This window comes from Phyllostomus discolor, chromosome 5 (assembly GCF_004126475.2).
Source record: "Phyllostomus discolor isolate MPI-MPIP mPhyDis1 chromosome 5, mPhyDis1.pri.v3, whole genome shotgun sequence".
NCBI classification, from domain to species: Eukaryota; Metazoa; Chordata; class Mammalia; order Chiroptera; family Phyllostomidae; genus Phyllostomus; species Phyllostomus discolor.
The window spans coordinates 4,589,538-4,616,034 of NC_040907.2; the positions used below are offsets into that span (position 1 = coordinate 4,589,538).

Here is a 26,497-nt window from a genome sequence, read left to right on the forward strand (position 1 = left end):
AGTGTTAGCGCAGTCAAAAGTTATATGCAGATTTTTGACTGGGGGGCTGCGAAGGGCCCGCACCCAAAGAAAAGGGAACTCACAGTAGCTGTCGGCCATGCATTTTTTAAACGAAAGAGCACTAAAGGTATAAATAACCACCACAAGTACTAACAGGAAAACAAAATCTATTGATACTAAAAAGGTTCACACCACACTATCAACACCACTTCATCCACAGTTCCTAATCTAATTTTTTTAATTTTTTTCAACATTCTAGGAATCTATCAGTTAGCTCCTATGGTTGAAAAGTATGCTCTCTCCAGAAAATTGCACTTACATGTAAGACTTTCCAAGGAATTTCAGGAAACCCTCTTAAACTCAAAGAGCCCACCTAGGGGCCTATATCTAGATTAAGAATGTCTACAACATGGGTAACTTATTTAAAATCTGAATTTATATGACAAACATCTGTGTGCTAACAGATAATGTTTAATGAATGCTTATTATATGCTATTTAATGAATTATTTCATTAATCTTTGCAACAACCCTTTGACGTAGCTAGTAACATTATACCCATTGTCAAAGTAAGAAAAGTAAGAAAACTAAGGGTTAGAAAAGTTAATTAACACAAGAACATGTCAAGAGATAAAATATGTTCTCTAAAAGATAATGCACCAAAAACGAAACTGGTAGTTAAAAAAAATGACTCATATAAAATAGCTCAACCCTCTGTCTTATTCATATTATGCATGTTAGCCACTTGACAGAGGTCTTAAACATGAAAAGATATAACTAAAAACTTAAAATGCTAATGAACCCCCTAACTAGTCCTTGATCTCCAAGTGGGGAAGGGGACAGGTGCAGCCAATGACCCCAGCCTGCAGAGCTCCACCCACAAGAGTGCAAAGGAAAGTGCATCCCCGTTAAATGGCTGCACCACCTCCGCTTTAGAGAGTCTGTCGTGCTTACACTGGGATCAGGGTGAGGTGGGAGGGTCATCTCTGCCCAGTCCACAGAGGGTCTCGGCAATGTTTTCTTTGCCATCTCACCTCCCTCACTGGCCCCAAACTACCAGTAAACACAGTATTCTGCTAGAAGACATCCAAGCTAACAGAGTCTCAACAACAAGTAAAAATGCTGTCTTCCCAGCACTGATACTTTAAAAATGAACGAGTTAGAAATTTACAAAATTAAATCTTATGAGTTGCTGCACTCATCAGTGTAGAAACACAGATCACATATACCTGAATATGCAAAGAAAGTGAAATTATGATGCAATCAATGCCATCCTATAAAAACTAAATTAACAAAAATAGTCTATTAGGGAAGACATCTGGTGTATCATGGCAAGAAACGTTAATGATATTGTCTGCAACCCTGTAATCAATTTTTCCCCAGCAGCTCTCTCATTACACTGTATTAGATCTGTGTGCCTGCAGAATTTATGAGCACTCCACACATGGGGTTGGGGGAGCTTTGCCAACTGCATCTGATTCAGATCCAGCTCAAAGGACTTGGCAGCACGAAGTGTTGTTAAAGAACAATCAATACTGTTAGCTTTATGCAGCATCATCTTGACTGAAAGATTTATCATCTTCTCACAGAATCTTCTCAAACCTACACATGATGGTATCTGAGTACAGCACCAATCATGAACTTATTTAAATCTCCAGTGAACACAGTATTTTTGCTGATAAAAAAAATTAAATACTGGTCATCACTAAGGCTAATAGAAAAAGCTTACTATTAGGGAAAAAAAATTTAGATCTATTCAGCAAATCCTGGTTAGTGACTACTGTGGTAAATCAAACAGTCTAACAATAACATCCACACTGATTAGAGAAGAAAACATCAGCCTGAAAGGTAAAAACCATTTCTTAGATATATATATGGAAACAATATGGTAATTGGTAAAAGCTGAAGCTTTTGAAATGGTAGTCAAGTTGGGATGCTGCTAATTTGTCCCTTAAAATGTCAATATCTCTCTTCAGGGATTAAAATTAGACTTTTATCCACTATACTGCGTTTCATCTTACATTGTGAATGGCTATTATATCAAGAATTCCAAGGCTTCCATAATGTGAACCTTTACGCTGGTCTAATTCTTGATAAATTACACTGGCAACTACCTAAACATGAAGTTGTTGTTGTGACAATTTTTCCTGATTGTTATAATTATTAATATCCCCATCGCCACTGTCCTGCTCCTCTTCATTTTATGCCTGGATGACAGCCCTAGCCACCTAATTGAAACTTACACAGTCTTTCCCCACTCTACACTGCCTTCTGCTGCCCAATGAATCTTCTTAAGCAGTGATTTGCAAATTAGCTTGCAGGAAATTAAAAAAGCTTATAAAGGCTCTTTTCTGCCTCTCACATAAACATCTCACCTTTCTGACCTTTTAAAGATCCTTTATAATCTGGTACCATTTTATATCCCCACCTCTGCCTCCCAAGACCCACTAACCTGTGCTCTTCATTGCTGTCCTGTGGTCTTCTCCTTGCAACTCCCAGCTTCACCAGGCTCACTGCCTATGTTGCTTATAGGAACAGGCTGACATATACACCTGGAAGTCTCCTCCACTTTGCCTGTCCACGTGGTACTGATGTATCAAACACATACACAGCCCTGACTGGTATGACGCAGTGGAGGGCTGGGCATCATCCCACAAAATGAAAGACTGCCAGTTCAATTCCTAGTCAGGGCACATGCCGGGGTTAGGGACCAGGTCTCCTGACGGGAGCGTGTGAGAGACAAACTGATTGATGTTTCCCTCCCTCTCTTTCTCCCTCCCTTCTCCTCTCCCTAAAAATAAACAAACAAAATCTTTAAAATAAACAACAACAAAAAACCCATACCCGGCTCCTCAAAAACCTACCGTCACAAAACTTTCCTAGTGCTATCACCCATGCGGAGCAGTCTCGTCTCTTAGTCTCAAGATCTCGATGTTCTACGCTGCAATTGAACAACTCATTACATATCACTAGCATCTTGTATTGTGCGTGTGCATCTGTGATGGCTATTTTCTTGTTATTTTCTCATTGAATGTGAGTTTGAGCCCCACAGTCAGATTACATGCAAGAGAAAGACAGGTCTTAACTTCTTTAGTGACTAACAGCAGTTGCTCAGAACAATTACACCTGTCTTTAGGAAAGGCTTTATCATTAAATCCTCACAAAGGAAGGAAATGACAGGTGTATACACAGCTTTCAGAAAAGGCAAGAAATAAGACAAAAACAGCCCTCATGGATCACTACCTCTGAGTCCTGTGTTCTAAGGGATAACTAACTAAGGACATTTCATCTTGCTATACTCTCATGCACATCCCACATTCCCACCAGGGAACAGAGGAATTACCAGAGTACAACTGAGGGCACTACACCTACACCCCAACCCGCACTTTTCGAAGTGTTTTATTCTGTATCTGCCATTGTAGAAAAGCCTAGCTACCCCTGAGCAATACTCTACAAACGGTCACCTGAGAGGACAGTACCCAAAAAGTTTAGATTGGTGGGTGGCCATGAGTCCCAATGGTCCTGGGGAAATGCACGTTCCACACTTGGTCTCAAACTTACCCCCTTTTTTCCCCATTTCAGTTGCCAACATCCATACTCGCTGCTGATTGCCAGCTCCTGCTCCTTGCAGCAGCCCAGCATGCTCTCTGCTGGTGCCAAATACCCTACACCACCAAACCCCGCTAACTTCTGGAACTGTCCTAGAGGGGTAAGGCAAGTCCCGTATTTTGCTTCCTCTGTGCATGTACTTGTTACTCCTTTAAAAACACATATAATACAGCACATTTTTATAGGGGCTCTGGGGAGGGAGGTAATATTCCTATTTTATACCCTATGGATATAAAATATTGACAGCTTTTAAAAACGGGATTCTCCTTACCCCTACAGGCCCTCTCCCGGCTTCAGAAAGATGCTGTGGTGGCTGTGACGCCACCGGCAGAGAGCATGCTGGGGGGTCACACAAAGCAGGAGTTGGAGATCTGCAACAGGCCTGGGAGTTGTGTACCTAAAAAAGAAAAAAGTTTTAAGTTAACGTGCCCAACGTCCCCTCATACCCTGGTTACTAGGGGCACTCAGCACACAAGCACGTATCTGCACAAATCCTTTAGCAGATGGCCTCTGAAATCTCAGAGAATGTGTTCTACCACTGAAGTTAACCTTGCTGCTTTAATCAAAACTGTTTCTGTAGCTCAGCATGAGCAAACTATGACCCTTCCAGCTTTACTCTTTAATCTAGATCCTGTCACAAAGCAGTATGGTGTGTGCCCCTCAAAATAACCAAGTTATTATGACACAGTGCCAAAGCACAGTAACAGTGGTATGCTGTACTTAAAATAAGAATTTCTGTGGTATCAGATAAACACAACCGTAAAATGAACCACAAGCAGACAAAGTGAGCTTTCAGAAGCGTTTTCTAATGAAAGAGGCTAAAGTTCTAAGACATATACTTAATAAGGAAATATTAAAGGCATTAGGGGTATCAAAGAAAGATCCTACCATTTTTTTCAAAGTCCTAGTTTAATTTTGTAAAGCTAAAGGCAAGGGAAAAGACAAAAGCTTAATATCAGAGGAAAAAAAAGACCCATTCCAATGAATTTTAATCTTTTCAGTGCCTATAAGGTAAGTAGAATGAACAGGCACAAAGCATCAAGTCCAAGAAAGACATTTCTTTTAGGGGCAAAACCAGTTTGGTATGTATCACTTTTTTTTAAAGAAACTATAAAAAAATTTAAAACCAGTAAAGGATTAGAGATCAACTTCTGAAAGCCAGCATGTTACTTTTAAGTATCAAAAAAGATACCTCAGATAACAGTTTGAATATGATCCCTTTCCAACATTCTCGAGAGTACATAACATTTCTAACAAACCAACCAATTCAATTTCATGAGACTTTAAATGAACTAAAAACCCCATAAAAATCTAAATGCTTATCCAAGATCTCTGTTCTTAGAGTTGTTTAAAAATTACAGACAATATTTTAATATTAAATCATATTTATGGAGCCTTGTCATATAACTCCTTTTGAGAAGCAAAGAATCACTCTAACAACTTCCTATAAGTCAAGGTTTAATATGCTCCATGTCTCTTTTAAAACAAACAAAAAAGACAAGTCCCATGAAACAAGCTAACTTTGGGAATGTCTTCACCATAGTGGTTTCACTTTCTTTCTCTACAGATCATCCTTCTACAGCACACCCCGAGCTCCGCACATTCTGTGCGGTCACTGTCTGGACTTCTACTGCCTCAGTTATAGCACACGATGGAATCAAGTGTCACAACCATGACCTTCACCACCACACACCTCCCTCCTCCCCATACCAACACTGCACAACCCAAATCAAAGATTCAATTGTGTACAAGAATGTACAGTATACTCAATATTTTTTTGCCATAAGCATCAAATAGAAATGAATTTCTGTTTAATCTCTTGCACTAGGAATTCAATTAATCAGACCACTCAAATAAATCCCTTAGTCATACAAATCAAGGGTTTTAAACAAAGACGCCTAGTAAAGCATTTCTAAGCACCTTGGCATTATGTTAATAGGCAAGAGTTCAATTAATTATTAAAACATTCTAAACATTAAAAAAGGCATCACTTCAAAGCATACCATTGTTCTTATTTGTGAATCAGAAAACATTGACACAGTATCTCAGTTTCCCTAGTTTTATTTCAGTTCTTCTCATGATGTTTCTTGGACTATTTTGAGCTGGTTCTTAATACAAACATCCACATCCACATCCACATCCGAATTACAAATTTCCAGGTGTAAGGAGTTGAGTTTGAATGACAAGACTTTACAAATATTCTTGCATGGCAGCTCTCTGCAAATATCAAATTGTCTCAACCTTTCTTAAGCTCCTCTTAAAAGAATTAGAATACCCAGAGTTTTCCTCACTGAAAAAATTTATATAGAGAATAGACTTAGTAAATAACATTATAAATAAATATTTTACAAAGATAAATATAATAAAACTTTTTCAATGATTTCTTAGAGTCCTAAAATCCAAATAAAGTAGGGCAAAATGAATTACTAACTTCACAGTAACCAAGAGCCATTAAGACTTTAAAGCCCACGTTATGTACAATGACTGTCAGTCATGAGTGAAAAAAGACTGCTGAGAAGCTGAGTAAATAGGGCCAGTAACATGCTCCGAGATTTATTCCCAAAGTCTCATTTTGATTTTCAAGTACGTGAATACCCTACTGCATTTATAAGGTGACATTCACGTCATGCAAAATGGCTTGTGGTTATTCAAAACAACTTTCAACATGACGGCTCCAGGCCCAGGGAAGGGGTCCACAGCAGACGCACAGCACCGTCTCCCCGGCCCATCAGACTCAGAGCTCAGGCCATGCATCTTGCTCTTGCTTCTTACAGTGTTAAATATAATCATAAACGTCAAAGTTACATGTGAAAAGGACATTTAGTCCTCAAACATATGCAGCAGTCCTCAAACATAATCATTTTGTTCATCATTGTTCATCGCTTTTCATTATAACATTGATGAGATGTCAGAGGAACTTAATTCTTATTTATATCAACTGTCCTATGGTAAAACTGATTTCATTACAAGTCATTTCCCTTAAATTCACAGAACCTATCAACAATGTTAAATGAAAACTCATAAGAACTTACTGTATTTATTACTGGTGACTTACTCCAAACATGGCATCTTGTAAGCCCAACAACCCATTGTAGTTTATTACAATGGATAACAACTAAACAACCAAAGCCTTTATTTTAAACAAAGAAGGAGGGGGGGCGGTTGTGGCCTTCCAGAAGAATCCCATAGCACCAGATCAGCAATGCCCGCCTTTTCATGAAGGATAAATCATGGCAGAAGAGTCCTGCCACGCTGACACACTCACTCCTGGCAGTGAGAACAACCAACCTAACAGGAAGGAACAATGACTTTTAAAGAATTGCCTCAGCTCTATATCTCATTGTCTCTTTAAGTAATACTTAATTCCTCACTCTATAAGCTGAAATCGCTTGATAACAAACTTCATGGTTTTCACTTCCTTATCCAACACTACACTCAAGTAACAAAGCTGTAACTGGGTGTTACTGACCTTTGTGTAGGGAATGAGCCAAGAGTGTAAGCAGAAGAAGGAGCTACAGATATTTTTTTTAAAAAATACAATACTCAATTCTGCAGGGCTAATTTGAGGGACTATGAAAAACAAAAGAAGATAAACAACTGCTGCTTCACAGAGAAACAAAATCATCATACTGTAAGGCATTTTTCATATCAGCTACACTAATGTAAATTACCTGAAGAAAATTAGAAATGCAGTTTTAAAGTATTTTAAGAATAGAGTTTTATTATTTAAATACTGATATATAAACTAATACAAACTGCAAGCTTAACAAAAGGTAAAGAAAAAGATCCCTTTGGCTTGTTTAACAAACAAAGTTAATCAGTAGCTAATGCAAGCATTGTATCAAACTATTACTAAACTTTTTAGAAATCTTTAACCAGTAAGTTCTTTCCACAGAAATGCTAGTTTATTCAATATTCAATAAGTATCTATTGTGGATCACATGTGGGCCAGGCAATGTGCTGAGTGCTCAGTATACAGTACATCAACAAATAAAACTGGTGTGGTTTCTCCTCTCACAAAGCTTAACCCTAAAGCACCAAGTACACATCAACATCATGATCACTATCATTCCATGGCCCAGGCACTGTGCTACCCACTTTGTAGACTTGACCTTTTAATCTAAAAAACAATCTACCTGCGAAGTAGGTGCATTATATCCCCTTCATAGTTAAATAAAGCAGGGTTAGGAGGGCTGAGTGTATTATTGCCCAAGGTCATGAAAGACAGCAACTGATGGAACAAACTGATGTCAATGCCAAGCTGTCAACTCATGAACTCTACCATCCCTCATCTCATTCCCGAGAAGTACCCCAAATTCTGAATCAGCCATGTTCAAATTAATGTGGACTTCCTACCCCACCCAAAAAAAGTTCTTAATACAAGGTCTATCTAATACTACAATGTGGATGATGCACGCATGGTAACTAACTCACTGTGTGCACACATGTATGTATGTATGTGTGCACAAAGAGTGCATGTGCATGAGCCCCTCACATCTCCCAGCATTATCTATGTAAAGATCTCTAAAGAAAAATGAGAAAATGTAAGTACTTATCCTCAGTTAAGTTTTCATTTTAAAGAAGGAATAGCAGCTTCTTACTTTTAATTCACTTTCTAAGAAACAACTTGGTGTACAGAGGACAATTTCAAAGGTAAATGGAACCTAAGCTGAAGCTAATTTTTCTGCAGTTCCTCTTTGTTGCAACCAGTTCTTGAGGTAGAATACAGACCAGGAATCAGAATGAGGAATTCCAAATGTTCCTCCCCCAGCTGCTCACACGGTATTAAATCTTGAATAATCTGACCCCCACATTTGCAGCAGTAATAGAGATTTGCCTGCTCCAAGATAACTAGTGGCAAACTAAGGCTTTAGCTATTCTGCATTCACAATCAGTACTTAGGATGCATGCTGTTAGGGACATAAATGACACAGTAACACACTCATCCATGCAGAGCTATAACAGCACACTGAGCCCTAAACAGTCAACTGAAAATACCATAATATCCCTAATGACATATCCCTAACTCTGAGGAATGCCTAGACCAGGTATATAATTTTAACAATAACTTTCCCAGTTTTAATCAACCAAATAAGAGCCAAAATGAATCAACGTTATTTGCTCAAAATAATACCTGTAATAATTACATATCCTACTTGGAAGTTCATTTCATATAACTGAAGAATAGATAATTATATAACTCTTAAGAAACCAAAATCTTACTTTTTCTATTGTATGAATGACAGAAACTCATTAGGAATCCACACAGAATTCCCATGTAGATATTAAAGAAACAGTTTCAATTACTTGCTCGTGAATGAATTATTAAGTATGAACTACTACTGTTAGACCCCAAACGGGAACTTCTCGGTGTTACACTGAAGGAAAATTGCTAATCTCAATGATCTTCTTATTGAGAATTCTCAGAGCCCATGCTTATTTCTAGATAGCACATTAACTCTACTATTAAGGCCTGGATTTCTATAAAAAAGAAAAAATCTTTCTTTGGGGACAAAAAGTGAGTGGCTTCCTCCAAATCAATCCCATTCAGTGCTCTCCAAAGGGGACTGATACCCAAAGCGCCACAGCTGCGTGCCCTCAGCCCCTACGATCACCTGGGGAGGAACTGCACCTCCCACTCTCCAGCCCCCACTGCGGCGCTGTGCTCAGCGAAGAACACACAAGTTTTCAATAAATGCCTGTCAAAGACCCTGATTACAACCCAAAACATTCTTAATTGCACTCTGGGATATAATGCTTCTTGGTGATACTGACTCATTCAGGAGCAAAATCCTCACAGAAACAAGTCACACAGGGACTCAGGAAAGCTATGGGAGTGCAGCAAAGGAAAGGGTTAACGCTAGGCTCTTGCAGTTACAATTACTAGAGATCAGCTCAAGCTACCCAAGAAGAGGCATTCAATGAGAGGAACGAACGAGGATAAGACTCCAAAAGGTAACAGCATCAGGGGAGCTCAAGGAGGCCTGCGCTCTCTCCCTTTGGCCCTGCAGTCGCTCCAGTCCTCTTCTTTCCCTGGCGTCCTGTCTGAGCACAGCAGCTTGCCTATGGCCTGTTTATGCCTGCCCCGACCCTCTCTGCATTGAGGCAATTTTTGATACATCCTATCAACTTTGCCACCCCCCGCCCCAACCTCCTCTAACTTCTCAGTCTCTTAGTTCATCTTTTCAAGCCAGGCCACAAAGATCATAGATTGCCATTCCACGCTACTGTTCTTTCAAAGAGGTGAAGATTTTGCCAACTGCTTTAATATGTAGTTCAGAAGCCTAAGGGGCAAAGCTGCCTTATTTAATTGATGATCCCTCTTTCTTCCTGCTTCTAAGTATACACTATCCATAATTCAACCTTACCTCTCCTGCCCTCAAGCCCCTGTTTTTGTCATGTTGCAGACAGTTTTGTCATTGTAGTCAAACAAACCCAGATTTCCCAGTTTGTAAATAAGCCCAACCTAATGAATACTTCCTGAGCGAATAAAAGCTTCCTGATAGAACACATAATTCCCTAATTCCCTTCCCTTGAAAATGCTATCTCCAAAAACCTCAGTTCTGTTGGGAACTCAATTTTTTCACCATCACAGCTTTCACTTACCCCTGTGAAAGTGTGGGCTCTAAATATATCTACCGATGTAGGACAGAGAGGCCTGACGTGTTTTGATGGTTAAATGTTAATGAAACAGAAGTCATGGATCCCATCCCCATAAAACCCATCATCCGAATAGGGACACCTTTGAGAGTAAAATGGGACAATTGCTTAACAGTCTACCAGGACAACAGAGGTAAATCTGGTCAGTAGAAGCAGCTATGTTCCATGTCATGGACTCAGATTCTACAGGAGGACAACCAGATCCCTATAAGACCCTTCTTATCTCACACTGAACTAGTTCACGAACTGTTACCAAGGACCGTCAGTTCGATGCACTAGCACTGTGCTAGGGACTGGTGGTAGCTGTTTCTTTATTCCACTTCTCAATTCTTTAGCCTCTGATGTGTTCAACACTGTACTCTTAGTTAACATGTACCATAAAGGGCATTTGCCCAGTTTTTTTATAGTCCCAAAATATACCTAAACTCACAAAGTTGCTGTGGTAAAAGGATTCATTCTAATTAATGGTGTAAACAAAGAAATATATCTCATAGTTACAACCCCAAACCAAATAAAGCTAAAAAGATAAAATACATAATTAATCAGTAACTTTTCAAAGCTACTGGGTTTTTGTTTCCCATCGCTCCACATGCCACACATGGTATTTCCTGTGGGCAAAACCAACTCCAACTTCTTCTTTTTAAAATCTTGCAGAGAAAAAAAAACACGTATTTCCTTCTGTTCATCTTTTCCCCTTATAGCTTGGATAAGCTGAAGGGGAAAAACTCCCAATGATTGTTTTCATCTATTAGGTTACCTTTTTGGAAATAGTATTGGGAACCAAAGAAAGAAGCAGATATCCAGACAATAACTGTATCCCTTCCAGTAGTGAATATTTCATCATCTCTGGTACTCTTACACAATTATGATACATGCAGAATGCAGAATTCAAACAAAAACACAAGACATAGCAGTGTGTGATTTAGAAAAAGGTATCCAACTGCAACCTACTTCCCACATTGTTTTTGCACACAGCTTTAATGTGTTGTACTAGACTGATACTGATGACAGAAGCTTCAGCTTTTATTGCTGTTAATACCCTGAGCAATTACTGTAACTCAGCAGGAACCTCTGCCACGAACAGCAACTATCACATTGTAATCAGCATTTCATGAGCAACACTGTTCAAACATAAAGGCAGCAGCTAATGTGCAAAAATTGTACAAAAGGAGCTCAGATCCTAATACGTAAAAAAAAGATCTTTGCAATTTTATTTCACAGCTACACCTTTTCTATGGTGCATTGGTCTTACACTTGGTAAGAATCACACACAGAGACAATGACTAGGAAAAGAGCTGTAGCGGCAGTCACTAGCAAAAGGAAACTCTCAAGGAGTCGAGGCCACCACCAGATTTTCATATGTTAATGCAGCATCTGTAAAAAACAAATCTTTGGAAGGAAACATTTTATAAATTGCAAAGACCTCTAAAAATGATAAAAGTTTGACATAAAATCTGAATAAAAAGCATCTTTAGAAGATTAAACTGCAAGACCACCTTATAAAACAACCAGGGAAATTAAAAGCAGCTTACCGTGGACAGACCTTGAAGAAAATGGCACGTTTGACTTTCTTTTAAAACAATAAGCATGTATTACTTATGCAATACTTTTTTAAAGAAAAATGGCATGCAATTTTTTAACTAACTAGATCATAATACACTATATGGATATTTTGGGTTATTAAAATGATAAAAAGAAACAAGGAAGGTGCAGAATTAAAGATCTCTTCAGGCTACATTACTTTTCTTTAAACTTATATATCACAATGTGTGTCAGAACACAAATATTGTCAAAAGTTTCAAAGGGTTTTGGAAATAAGGACACGCACAAACACGGATAAATACCCCTACAAATTAGGATTAGGGTTTCTCTCACTTAAGACTAGACAGTAGTTCCCCACCTTCAAGTACAACCATCCCCCTTTTTAGGATCTAAATGTTTCAAAAGACCCCCAAATAACAGCATTTTAATAGTAGTTCACTTATCAATTGTTTGAGGAAAATATCTAATAAATAGTGATTCTTAATTGTGTATTGTCACAAATAAGTAAATTTTTCAAAATCACAGAATATTAATACATTTGAAAAGTAGTTGTACGGACATGTGAGGTACATTTATTTATTTGAGGCTGAGAATGCTTACTTGCAGATCTTTGCAAAATCTCTACAGATATCCAGGGATCCAAAACCCCTAGTGTGGGAACCACTGGTCTGAAAGCAAGATACATATCATAACGGGCAACATCAATACTTATGGACTTGGGGGCAATTTTTAATGAGGAAGTATTACAGATACACTGGCCCCGAGCCAGACCTCCTTCCCCCAACCTCCATGACTGGGAGACTTGCCAAAAAGATTCAAGATACACTCCGTACTCGCTAAAATATCTAAGTAAATTAATTATAGTCACCACTGAAACTAGTCTCTGGCCCATTTACATTCTTTTTTTTCCCAACTCATCAAATGCCAAATTTACTTTTCTTCAGGTTCTTCACAATGGCTGAGAAGAAACAAACTACTTCAGAAACTCAAGAGAATCTCTGAAATTGTCGTCAAAATAGCTATGAAAAGAAAAAAAAACATCACACACATTATTTACAGTACAGCTTTATAACTCTAAGTGTTACAAAACTAAAAAGGTGAAACTGGTGACTGCCTTACGTGAGCACCACAGCCACCAGGCAGTCAGCACTCGGAAAGGAAACTGGGTATCACGTCAGTAAGATGGACAAGCAATCAAGAGACAGCCAATGGAACTGGAAAAAGAGAAGGTTCAGAGTAGAATCAACAGCACATTAAAAAATGCTTACCAGTTTGAAGTCTTGAATGCTACAGATGAAATATGGTGTGTTTGGCCTCCGACTCTCGATATACACACAGTCTTTAAAAGAAAAAGAAATTTTAAAACAATGGCATTTTCCTTTAAGGGAACAAACACAGGGCCCACTAAGCTACTGCATAACTAAATAAATGACAAAGCACATACATTTTAGAGAAAAATTTTTCTCAAAGGTGATATTAAATTACAAGTAATTTTAAATTAGAGGGAAAGAGCTCTTGGGTTCTTTTTGACCACTTTTCTGTTGAGGCCTCAATTATTGTTTTTAGGATCCCTGGACAAGGGGGAGGAGGAAAATCCATGGGATTATCCACATTCAGATGAAGGCACTTGTTCAAAGTACCTTCGCTATGATCCTTCATAAGGAGTATGTCTTAAAATAACTCAGATGCTTGAGAATTCAAACAGATTCCCTACTGCCTCCTTTTGTACATGGTAAGAGCCAGGACAGAATCCTGAATATCTTACTCAAACAGAAGCTCCCATGTCTTCGCAAGGAGAAACAGGTTTGCCAAGTGCTACTTTATTTTCAGTCACTACTTTGTGAGGAATGAAATGAAATGGAAAGACAACTAGCTTGAACGTGCCATTACTATAATCTTGTCACCTAAACCAAGAAAGAAGAAACTTAATCTTTTATGGATAACTTCCTATAAATTTTAACCTAAACACATTTTGTTTTCTAACTGTAAAGAAAACCAAAAAAGCCAATGAGAGATGGAATGAAGTCTCTTTTCTCTTTTAGAAAAAAGAAACCAAATTCCATTTTGGGAGGAAGAACACTTTCTTAAAAGACATCTGACACGGCAAAGGTTGGGTGAGCATGTTTGATGCTCTCAACTTCTGGAGTCTAAAAGGTTGCTTTTTAAAAATAGCAGGTTAAGATACTTTGTTTTGAAAATGCAATGACTTTAAGTTGAGCAGTGGTTATAAAAAAATATAAAAACTCACCACATTACAACCTAAGATCATTATAAAACGTAGGACAAGACAGTCACGGATTATTTTACTAGAAGTTCAGAGACGAGAAATAGCAACACAGCAGTCCCGCCACAAGCGCTAGCACACCCAACTAAGAGGTAGATCATGCAGACAGCCCTCACTAAAAGGACATTTCTTTCAGAAAGACATCAGGATTTTTGTAGCCCAAAGTCACTCCAGGAAAAGAAGGAATCATTTAGGCATCCGGAATTCCCCAACTGATTTCTCCACTCAGATGCAGAGTCATCAACAGAGATTCGATCCCTATATTCATGTCAAACAGCAGCTCGAGAATGAACTGGACTAAGCTTTCTATCTTACTCCAGAATCAAGGATGCTAAATAACTCTGGTCAACATTCAGGCAACATCCATTTAATATGCTAATCATCTTAAGAAAAAAACAAGAGAAGTCTTCCCACTATGGCACATACATCTCCTCTTACCCTAATTTGGTATTCAAGTAAAAACAGAAGAAACCCATTCCTAGGTAAAAACTATAGCTCTAACTTGCACAACTTTGGGACAACACAAGGGTCTTGGTTTCTGTGTTCTAATCCCTATTGGACCCAACTACCAGTATTTCCAATCCCTAGATATCAGTTATTTACTCATTCCACTCAACCTGAACACAAATGACAGTCTATATGGCCTCTTCGTCCTATCTCATATGCAACAATGTCATACCTAGCTACTATTCTCTGGCTTCAAAATTAATAGATCACTTCCTTAACTAATGATTTACACATTCTTCTTAAAGACCATGTGACAGAAAATTTTTGTACCCAATGGTCTGGTCCCAAACCACACCTCATCCACCCCTAGGCTACACTCTCCCAAAGAAATACCAACACCCCTACCTCAGTCCACGCCAAACCCACCTTATGCCTCTGTTCTACCAGCACCTGCAACCTTAGAATGAGTTACCTCCAGCAGCAGTAATTCTCATGGCTCCTCTGTAAAGAAATGGCAACATCTCTTATCTTTTACATATAACTGACCATTTATATTCCCCTTTTTGTTCAGTCATTTGGCAGTCAGGTGGTCTTGCACTGTCCACATGACTATTTTCAAGTTTTGGAGCTCAGAGAAACTTACTCACTTCAGTATTCTCTGCCTCCACCAAGGACTGATGTCTGGCATTCATGTTGGTAAAACCAGACAAAACTGAAGTAAATGACAGATGCTTAGACAGTGGAAACTACATGCAACTTTATTCTTTTTACATAAAGAAAAGCTGTATATATTCTTTTCATAATCAACACAATCCTTACTATAAAGCAGCTATTACTGAGACATAAAGCAGCTATTAACTTATATATAAAAAACACTTTCCAGGAACAAAGAGAGCATCCACATTCTTTCATTTCTCACTGCAAACTCACGTGCAAGAAAATGATTATCTGTAAATACCCCTGGACGTAACTGTCAGGGAAAGGAAGAAAGGAACACAGTGGTGTGTCAAGGACAGCCGCTGGCATCCCTTTGCCTAAGCACTTGCCTGCAGCCTTGCTGGAAGCTGCCTCGCACTCCTGGCTTGAGAATCACCGCCATGAGGGCTACGGCAGACTGAGGGAGCAGATTCTGAAATCTGACATATGGAATTAACACATTTACTTACTAATGCCTTATTACTAGATAAAAAGTCACCTCTTTCTGGTTAAAAAAGTTACCATAGCAACTCAAATTGATCCAAAGCTATAAATTCACGTGAGATTCCAATGCACTAGGCTAGTACTCTATTAAACAGGTTACTGTATCAAATGATCTCTATTGGTGTTTTGAAACTCATACCTGAGCTCATTTCAAAATTAAGTGACAAAACTTAAGAATTTGTTTTGCATAAAAAAACACAGAATGGCAAAAACATTGTTTTTAACAGACTTCTATAATTCATTGAAAAAATAAAAGCATGAAAATTTATTGTAGAGTCAATCTTTTCTTTTCTATTGTGTTCAGTTACAGTAGTCTCATTCTTTTCTTTATCACTCATAAAAATTAAGTTGATCCAACTAAAAGAATATATTCTAAGAAACAATTTGGAATTTAAGTCTCATACACACACACAAAATCTGATGATTCCTTTTAATGATTTTCAAAACAAGGGTAAATACTCATAAGTATTCCCCTCATCTCATTAATTAAGCAGCTATTTAAGGAACTAACATTATACAGATGCCTATAGTTAGCCCCAAAATAAAGTGGTTTATTTGGAAAGGGAAAGATGAGACCCTAAGTCAAGAGCAATGTTAAAATCTCAGTTGGAATATATGCCCAGTAATCTCTTAAAGCCAAAATGATTTGCCAAGAATTTTCATGCAATTTATGAGTGCACGAATTGTCTGAAGCTGGTTTCAGTCAGATGGATCAATGATCCTCAACCTGAAAATCCCCATGATCAAACACAAGCACTGCAAACACCTTTCCTTAAAAGAGAGGGAGAGAGAGAGCTTTTAAAAAAATCAGAAAGTTAGCAAGCAGTTCTACAAGAACTGAGCTAAGCTGATGTGATCCATTAAGTGCATAATGCACATGCTATTACCATCGATATCAATTATACCAAAGAACAGATGATAACTGATTTTTTCTTTATATGGGTGTCTGGAAATAAATACATGGGTCTAGGTTAAGACTCCTTCTCTAACACCTAGCCTCTGCCTGGCACTGGATCCCATGATTAAGTGACCTCAAATGCTGTATCCATGATTTTGGGCAGTGATACTGAGCAGGGCCATCTCTAGCTGTTTCTCACAACCTCAGCACAGCTTTGTGCCTAAGGATTTATTGTGCCATCTGCAAATAACAGAGCATGTGCTAAGCTGGAGAAGGAAGTCAGACAAAACAAGAAGGTAGATTCTCAAGGCAAAGAAAGCCCTCTCTGCTTTTTCAATGCTCAGCGAATAGCACAAACAGAGCAGTCATTTCCACCCGGTGTGCCGCAAGCATTTTTAAAACATGCAATACCTGACTATTTAGCCAGGGGCACTGACCTCTTTTCCCTTAGACTGTCGAATAAAAAAATGATAACAGCCAATACAATAGCCATCTGGTGTGAATGAATTAAAAGTATACCTATTTTTTGTCAGATTGGCAAAAAATACATTTTTTGTTGTGCCGCAAAATTTTAGTAGTTTATGTGTGCCATGAGATGAAAAAGGTTGAAAATCACTGGAAGAGTGGGGGGAGGAGATAGGAGATAAATAGTAATGGAAGGAAACTTGATTTGGAGTGGTAAACATACAACACAATATAGAAATGATTATTATAAAATTATACCCTAAAATCTATGTAATTTTATTAACCAATGTCACCCCAATAAATTCAATAAAAAATACAAATGAAAATATTTTAAATAATAAGAAAAGAAAATTGCTGAAATAGAGAAAGAACACAGTCTTCTCAAGGGTAAAAACCACAGGCTGAAGCGCCAGGCAGTTTGTCATCCTGAAACACAAAGAACCTGTCAGCATCCTTGCCGGCGGCCTCCCTCACAGAGCACGGTGGACGGGTACTCCAGCCACTAATGGAGCGAGCAGCGCGGACAGCTAGCATTCCAGCTGTGGTCAGGCAGTGCTCAGCCACAGCGCTGTCCCTTGAAGAATTTCCCTCCCCAATTAATGACTTTCTGCCTGTTCTTCTTTGAAATGCCTTCTCATCCATTTGCAAAGCACGACAGTGCTGCTCCAAAATAATTTTCAATAGAAAACCTCTACTACTGGTAAAGAACCCACATAAACAAAGGCTCTCTCACAAACCAACCGCATAGAGAGCGGGCTGGGCGGCATGGTGGTGGGCGTGGAGGATGACCCGCAGGACTGCTCTGCTCTTCGCTTTCCATTTCTCTTACAAAGGTCCTTCCACCCTGGACACTGAACCATTCAATGAGTAACAGCAGGTTGGCCTAATATTGCAGAACGGAAACTACATAGGTATCTCACTAGCTAAACGGGATGTTTCCAAATATCCAACATACGAAAAACGGAGCGTATGTGTGTATGTGCACATGCTAGAAACAACACTGAATCCTGAAACCCAAATCCCAACCCACACATCTGCAGGCCTCCGGGAGCCCTGTCTTCTCCAGGTGCCCCACTGGGGCAACAGCCAAACCCATCACCACTCCTCACCTCGGAAAATATGCTGCATCCTGCAGAGCAGTCATTCAAAAACTATGTGAAGAACAAGTAAGTTGAACCAAAATATAAAAAGAGAAAGAAGTTATACAAGATCCTAGCAAGAAAGTTGTTATGTTCTATCAATACAAACATTAAAAATGCTACTTTCTCATAAATAGTTTTTAAAGAAATAACTCAATTGCAGGCCAGTCCACTTTTAGCTTTCTGCTAGATTCTTTTGTGGGGAAGGGATATTCACGTTGTCTGTGAATAATGGAGAACTTAAAGGAAAAAGGAAACAAAAATTAAGAAAACAACAATTAAATACGTAAAATCTTCTGTCCTTTCCCTTATCCTGTGTTTTGGCCCTGAAAACCCTCACCAAATTGGCTGGTAGCATCTTAAAGATTCTAAACTCAGTGGAAAAGAGATTTCAATAATATATGAGAGGGAACCCCCCCAAATAAAAACAGAACTTGTATTAATAATAGTGTATTTATCTTTACATGTTTAAACTTCCATTTGGAAGGTACTCTCCATTTGATTCAATACACCTATGAAGGCCTTTTTTTTCAAAGCAGTTTTTGAACTTGTTGATTTTGATGCCTTCTGCTGTTTTTCTGCTGTTCTGCTGTTTTTTTGTTTTACCTCTTCCACATCAGCCAAACCTTTCCCTTTGAGGGCTTTTCTTTTTTTTCATCCAGGGAAACCAAATAAAGTCACTCAGGGCAGAATGGGGTGAATGGGGAGGGGTGGGGCACAGGGTCATGCCATTTTGGGTCAAAAACTGCTGAATACTCAGCAGTGTGGACAGGTGCACTCAGAAATCACCCATCATGAAACAGGCAAATGTGCTTTAAGAGTTTTCCCAAAAAGTTCACTGAAGCCAAATGCAGCCTCTCACTATAATGCCAGCTGGTGCACTGATACAGATGGGTTCCAGAACACTCACTTAGTGGTGTGTGGGGGGGGGGGGCTGTATTATAAAGGGCCCACCCTCCAGAAGGTATGTAATTCTGGTTTTGAGGGGATTCCGACCTTTTTAAATTCCATGAAAATTCAAGTCCATGTATTCAAATGTCTACAGATTCCCTAGCAATACAGGCCTTTGTCTAAAAACACAACACTAGATACTTCTACCTAACAATGATCTGTCTTTATCCTCACAGCTAACAGGAAATTATTATTCTAACAGGGAATTAAATTATGAGAAAAACCAAGTGTGTGGGGCAAGGGGAGCAGGTCATAACAGAGATTCCGTTTACATTTCCCATATTTTTCTTGTAAAACGTAAACATTCTTGTTTACATTTCCCACATTTTTCTTTTCTCCTCTAGGAGATAGAAAATCTTCCAATGTGTCAAAAGCTGAAAGACTGATCCAAGACTACCTTTCTAACTTGAAGGGATGCCAACATTTTGGAAGAACTGCTGCAGCAAGACTCTGCAAATCAGTCACATGCTATATGGACTCGAGACTCTGTGGAACATGAAAAAGCAAGATCATCCTGCCGACAGCAGCAATCTTACTATTTATGCTGATATGTTAAAGTCAGCCATGGTTTGACACTTGCATTACATTCTCACCACCACGTTTTATTTTGAAAATGTTCCTTAAAAAGCTCTCCCTGTAACTACATCAAATCCGTATTTTGAAAAAAAATTCCAACTGGCTTAACATACAAACTCCTTTAAGTGGTGTGGATCTCTCTCATATTTCTAACTACTGTGTTTGTATAGAGCTCATGTACTATAAGAAAACACAGGGATCCAAAGAGCAGGCAGAATCTATTTTAAAAATCAGTGATGACCATCTGCCCAATGAGGCAAAGTGTCTTAGGCATTAGAGATGCAGCAAGGGGGGTGGGGGGGTGGCGGCAGGGGGAGAGGATTCGAGACCACTCTCACTATCAGTGGTGCCCCCCATTCCACCTACCTTCCTAATGCCTGAGAAGGAGATAAGGCCTTACCCTCAAGTTAGTGAACTCTATCAAGAAAATAAATAAATTCTGCTATAAAATCCCTGTTAAGTAGGTGATGACTGCTAATGAAAATGCTGACGGGTCCTTAACACAAAGATTACCACTGGAACATGAGTGGAATGTATACATTTAGGAAGTCAGCGTGGAGACGATTCAAACACTTCCAAGAACACTGTGCCCATATTCATGAAAAAAAAATCACGAGGGGCCAGTAGGCTGGAGTGCACATTCTTCTCTCCCCATATGGCTGACAAGAAGCAAATTGCTAGTCTGATCTTCTGGTGTCACAGCCTGCAGAGCAGATTTCAAGCAACAGTTCTTGCTCCTTTTCAGAAAACAATGCCCTGAGAGCCCATGCTTCACAATAAACGGTTCAACCAATTTGCAGTGCTTGCTGGAAATACACAGGAGAATTCAAAATGCCTGACTATAATTCTTATTTGGCAAATGATTTTATTATAAACTGGTATCATAGTGAATCCATTTTCTTTACGGGTTTTCTGCTACTGTTTAATGGACTGTCAGTATAATTTAGATTTCATCTATTTAAACTCATTCAAGCCTGGCTCTGGATTGTACAGTAAATGGAACATATTTCTATTCAATGAAATTAATGACAGTTAATTTTAGTCTGCAATTCTCTATTTTGTAAAAGCAACTGTTCCACAGTTCAAGCATCGGGCTACAAAATTTCCATGCCAATTACCTTTTTTGTACGTAATAGGCATACATATTTTATAAGCCTTCCTTAAAAGACTAACATATATGTTCATTTAATATTTCTTTCCATTCAAATATTTACTACCAACTTTCCAGAGTTAGGGCTTAAATTATAACTAAAAGGAGGGGAAATGAAAGTTAATTGTTAGTCTGATCAGAGAGATGCTCAATTATTATGGGTTTGGGGGGGGGGTAAGATTTTTTTTCTTTTTTTTTTAAAGATTTTATTTATTGTGGATTAAGCGCGGGCTGTGAACCAAAGTGTCACAGGTTCGATTCCCAGTCAGGGTACATGCCTGGGTTGCAGGCCATGGCCCCCAGCAACCTCACATTGATGTTTCTCTCTCTTTCTCCCTCCCTTCCCTCTCTAAAAATAAGTAAATAAAATCTTTAAAAAAAAAAAAAAAAGGATTTTATTTATTTATTTACTTACTTACTTACTTACTTACTTATTTTAAGAGAGGTACAACCCAGGCATGTACCATGCAATCCAGGCATGTACCCTGACTGGGAATCAAACCTGTGACACTTTGGTTCACAGCCCGTGCTCAATCCACTGAGCTATGCCAGCCAGGGCTATTATGGGGTTTTTAAGCAAGTAAAATTAAAGGATAAAACTTTCTGCCATATGTATATTTTTTATTATTAGATGATTTCCTTATATATTTCAAATAAGTCACAAAGCAAACACTGAGTGAAATTTATTGAACATACCATTTGGATTTAGACATACAATCAAGGAAGACAGCACATATTAATAAACACTGTACTGAAAAACTTCTGAGACTGGTACTCTGTTTACCAAAAACTTATTCCTGGGTTTTATTTACCAAACACTACAATAATCCCATGAATCATTTTCCTTCTTGAGTGATTAGATTAGTCTTTCACTAAAGCATTCACACAGCTGTGAAAGAAATGTTTAAAGGAGAAAAGGGAATGGAAAAAAGTATCTTAAGAGAAACTTAACCAAATCAAGACCTAAATAATAATAAGGAAACCATCCAGAATTTGCTCTCCCAAAACTATACCCACCAGGGTCATACACTGACAGACTGCAATTCACACAAAGCTAAGATCGTAAAGGAAAACCCCACACTAGCCTTTCCATTCTTTTTATCAGCCTGATAGTCTGTATCTGCTCAGCTGGTTTCTGATTCTCCTATTAAGCATACTCCAATCACACCTCCTTCCATCAACTGCCTCATGCTGTTGCCTCTGTTAGAGATGCTCTTCCCCTCCCTGGTCCTACTGCAATTCTGTCCAACTTCCAACATGCAAATCAAGGTTTCTGTGGTCCTCATGTCTTCCTCAATGTCACAAACTCAGGATCTGCCTCATTCAGTTGGTATTTGCCCACTCACTGCCTGTTACTAACATAGAACATTACTTGAATGAGTATAATTTCTCCCTGTAAAATGAAGACTCAAGAACTAGAATTCTATTTTTGCATCTTGCCCTATACCTCACCCCCACAAAAAACAACACACAACGTTATGCACACAGAAGACTGCTTTTAAGTTATTGGCTGATTAATAAAACATTACTAATACTATAGCTGGCATCTAATATACCTCATTAAATTCAACTATCTTATTCAAAGCCTATTACAGTTTCAGTGGGCTTTAAATTTAATCATTTGCTTTAATTTATAGAAAGTCTAATGGCACGTGAAACCTGTTTCATGACTCCCTTACTTTACTCACACCTCTCCCTTCCAGCCCTCCTTAAATTATTGTTTTCAGTGGGCTTCTGTTGTAGTAACTATTGCTTGGTCAGGTATTTCTTTTAAAATTAAAATCAAAGACTAAAGACATTTTAAGAATAATGAAAAATATCTAGTCACTTTCACATGACTGAGTAAATATTAAAACCTCAGCTGTTCATCAAAGATCTTTAGCCAACTATGCATTAAAAGTGCCATTTTGTAAGTATTTGCAGGTATTTGGGGGGCAGGAAACAATTCCACCTATACAACTATTTTCAATTCTCTATCTCCTTAGGATTCTACATGCAGTTATTTTGCTTTATAACACATACATCATTCTCAGGCTGGACAGAAAGCATTTCAGCAGGGGTAGGTGGGATCTTGTCTGGTAATCTGCCATCCACCTGTCACTTTTATCATCAAAATTAGCAAAGATCTGAAAAGGTAGCAGTACATTTGAAGTATCTAAATGTCTCAATTTCTAAAATGAGATCAGAGATTTCATCTATTGTTTGGGCCACAAGAAACTCTGATGCTTTCTATACAAAACTGTACCCAACACATACTTCAACAAATGAGTGCAACTGCTCTAGGCCAATGTAACACTCAATGAGTGTTTTGCTTTTTTGAAATTAGTACCTTCAAAAAAATCATGTTTTTGCCCTGGCTGGCGTAGCTCAGTGGATTGAGCGCGGGCTGGGAACCAAAGTGTCACAGGTTCGATTCCCAGCCAGGGTACATTCCTGGGTTGCAGGCCATAACCCCCAGCAACCGCACATTAATGTTTCTCTCTCTCTCTCTCTCTCTCTCCCTCCCTCCCTTCCCTCTCTAAAAATAAATAAATAAAATCTTTTAAAAAAATCATGTTTTGAACATCTTCTGAGACAAAATGAATCAGACTTGGGGGGGAGGCAGAATTAAGATTTCTCCATTTAGGTGAAAATGTAACAGGCAAATCTTGTCAAGATTACATTAGAGCTAAAAAATTAAGATAAATATATTCTACAAGGAACAAAATAATAAACTCATACAACATTTACACACAGACTTATGGACACCACCTATGTGCCAGCTAAGTGCTAGAGATAATGAATACAAAAATATTGTCCTTCCCTTGACAAGTTCACCATCTAATAATATTAGAGCTAGGCATGAAAACAAACCCTAAGTCTTCAATACTTTCATGTGTACAATGCTTGGTTTTTTAATCTCTGTAACAGAGACTGCTAGCAGAGCGTAATACTCATTCTCCCCTTCTTCTTTAATAACAGAACATACGACATTGAGCAAGGCCTATGGTGGCCCTCAGACAAAAGACCACATTTCCCAAGCCCCCATTGTAGCTGCCTTGGTCACGTGACTGGCTGCGGTCATGGATTATGAGTGGGCACAGTATGTCAACGTCTGGAAACTGAATCTGGAGATGAAGAGGCCCTGCGCTTCTTAGAAGGCAAATGTATTGGCTAGAGGTGGAGCACAAGAGGGACCACTAGACGAGGATGGGAATGGAGGCCACACACAACGGAATAAAGAAGCCTCACTGCTGCTGAAGAACCAGACCAAGAGTTCACTGATTCACCATTCAAGTATCTTCAAATTGTTTTAAAATGGGGCAAAACAGTTAAAACTACATTCATGAACTGAGTGACACCAGAACAATAATTTGGAGAAAATATTCTAGTATTTTTTAAACAGAGAAAGGTAGAAATAAACAGATGCCTAGCAAGAGTATAAAAACACAGAATATAGAGATATTGCTTTAGAAAGACTAAACTATTTTGATGAGCCGGTGGGGGTAGGGATCAACGACTACAGCCACGTACAGTCCCGCAGAGCAAAGTGCGCGACTGCCTCCCTGAGGAGGCTTCCCAGCGGAGCCAAGTTCCTAGGATGGCTCTACCCCAGGGTTTTACAGGTAGGATAAGGGATGGCTGCCAACTTCCCTGCAAACTGATGACCATTTTGTGTCGAGGACAGGTTGACAGGGTCTGCTGGCACCGCGCAGGCTCCCCTGTCTCGTCCACTTCTATATGCGTTTGATTTTAGGGCTTCAGGGAGAGCATGTGGCTGCTTCTCCAAGACAAATTCAGGGACCGCAGACAACCAAATTTTCCAGAACATTAAATCATTTATAAAAGTTAAAGCTGACCAGAATTCATACTCTACTAAGTTCTCAGAATATATTCCATATTTTACTTCACACTAGAAAGAAGACATTCTCTCTAACATGCCACAGCTTTCTCTCTTCCTTTTTACACCATTAACTGTGCATAAAAAACAGAGCACACAAAGGTGTCCAACCCATTCTCGGAGGTGAAGATTTAGTATCCAAAGATAGTGCAGAGTCTCTTGTTCCACCTAGAGAACATTTCTCCAATTTCAAAACCACAAATTCAGTGAACTGCAGAGGCAAAACTCCTATGGTACACCCCAGTTAGTTAGAACAACTGTAATGGCAGTACATTAAAATTCTTTAGGACCCCAGACATACCCTTTAATGCAGCAACTCCACTCCTGAAGAAAGCAAACAGAAGTGAACAGGTGTTCACCACTGCTGTTTATAAGGGAGACAGTCTGAAAAGAACCTAAAATCTATAACAAGATACATTATGGTATCTATCCATTAATGTGGGAATGCTTAATGTTTTTTGTGCCATGGATGCCTTTGGCAATCTATACATCCATTCTCTAAATGAATAATAAGTAAATAAATGTGTTTTGGATTTATAAAACCATGTACTGAATACTTACCACAATGATAAAAAAAAACGCAAAATAACAGGTACTTCTTTACTGATTCATTCAATAAAATTTACTAGAGGTTATTTCTTTAATAACCTTCATAATTCCAAGTTATGATAAACATAAACATTATTTTGAGATGTTTTTCTCTACCTTAAGTAATTATAAGAATATTTATCATTTACATTGGTGTTACAGGTACTACCAATATTACTATAACTTATTGCCTACTTTCACAATTGAAGCAAATGGCTGAGTGTCATTTGAAAGGTAACGAATTAGTGAAAACAGAGAAGTAATTTTTACCCACCCAAGTTCAGTCAGGGATTCTGTTCAGATTCTAGTAGGTTGATCATGGACCCCAGGTTAAGAACTCCAGTATTAATGGCATACTAAGCAGCAATAATGATTCATATTTATAATTACTGGCATGACAATAAATTCAAAACAGAAATGTTAAGTTACCAAACCACCCACATACATACTCATGATTACAAAATGATGAGTAGCATGACCCCATATATGTTTACAAAGGCAGTGATCACACAACAAAAAATTGAACACCAGTTTAGTGGTTTTAATGTTTAAATTTTGCTTACCTAATACTATATTTTTAAGCATATTATTTGTTCATCAAAAGAATACATGTATGAGGGAAAATATGGGGGAGAAATAAAAAGAAAGGCCTATTACCAAATATTATATATGCAATCACAGGGCAAATGCAAAAAGCAGCAGGTGAATTAAGGGAAGAGAACATGAACACAGACCACCTGTGATCATTACAGAAGGTGGGTTACAGAAACGACAGTGAAGACAGAGTTGGAAACCCATATGGCAATGCGGTAGATGCCCCAGCACTGAGCATCCTAGCAGCTGGGAAATAATACAAGTAAAGCATATGACAAAACTGATGGTATCTACAAACAACTAGCTTCTACCAATCACAATCTCAATGCCAAATGCAATTTTTTAAAAGACTGTACTCTACAATGCCAAAGATCTATTTTTTGGGCAGTTGCTGCAGACTTCAAAAGCATTTTACTTTGCCAGAAATCTGGGTTTTTTGCTCCCTCAAAATCTCCTAGACAGGACAGAGAGCAAGCTGGAAATCGAGCCTCTGTGTCTAGCCTGAAACCTGAGGTA

At 38.5% G+C, this 26,497-nt stretch overlaps 1 protein-coding gene across 5 annotated transcripts in view; it reads right to left on the minus strand.

Annotated features, from left to right (window-relative positions):
• RERE (arginine-glutamic acid dipeptide repeats) overlaps positions 1-26,497 on the minus strand; it is a 398,807-nt gene that overhangs the window by 202,575 nt on the left and 169,735 nt on the right. For 4 of the 5 annotated variants that reach the window (XM_036025254.1, XM_036025256.1, XM_028512358.2 and 1 more), the window contains 2 exons: positions 13,078-13,148; positions 3,879-4,004 (listed from right to left, as the gene is read on the minus strand). In XM_036025254.1, coding sequence (XP_035881147.1) covers positions 3,879-4,004; positions 13,078-13,148 — 197 coding nt within the window. The remainder of the gene's footprint in view (positions 1-3,878; positions 4,005-13,077; positions 13,149-26,497) is intronic. The other variant, XM_036025257.1, reaches the window with a different exon arrangement.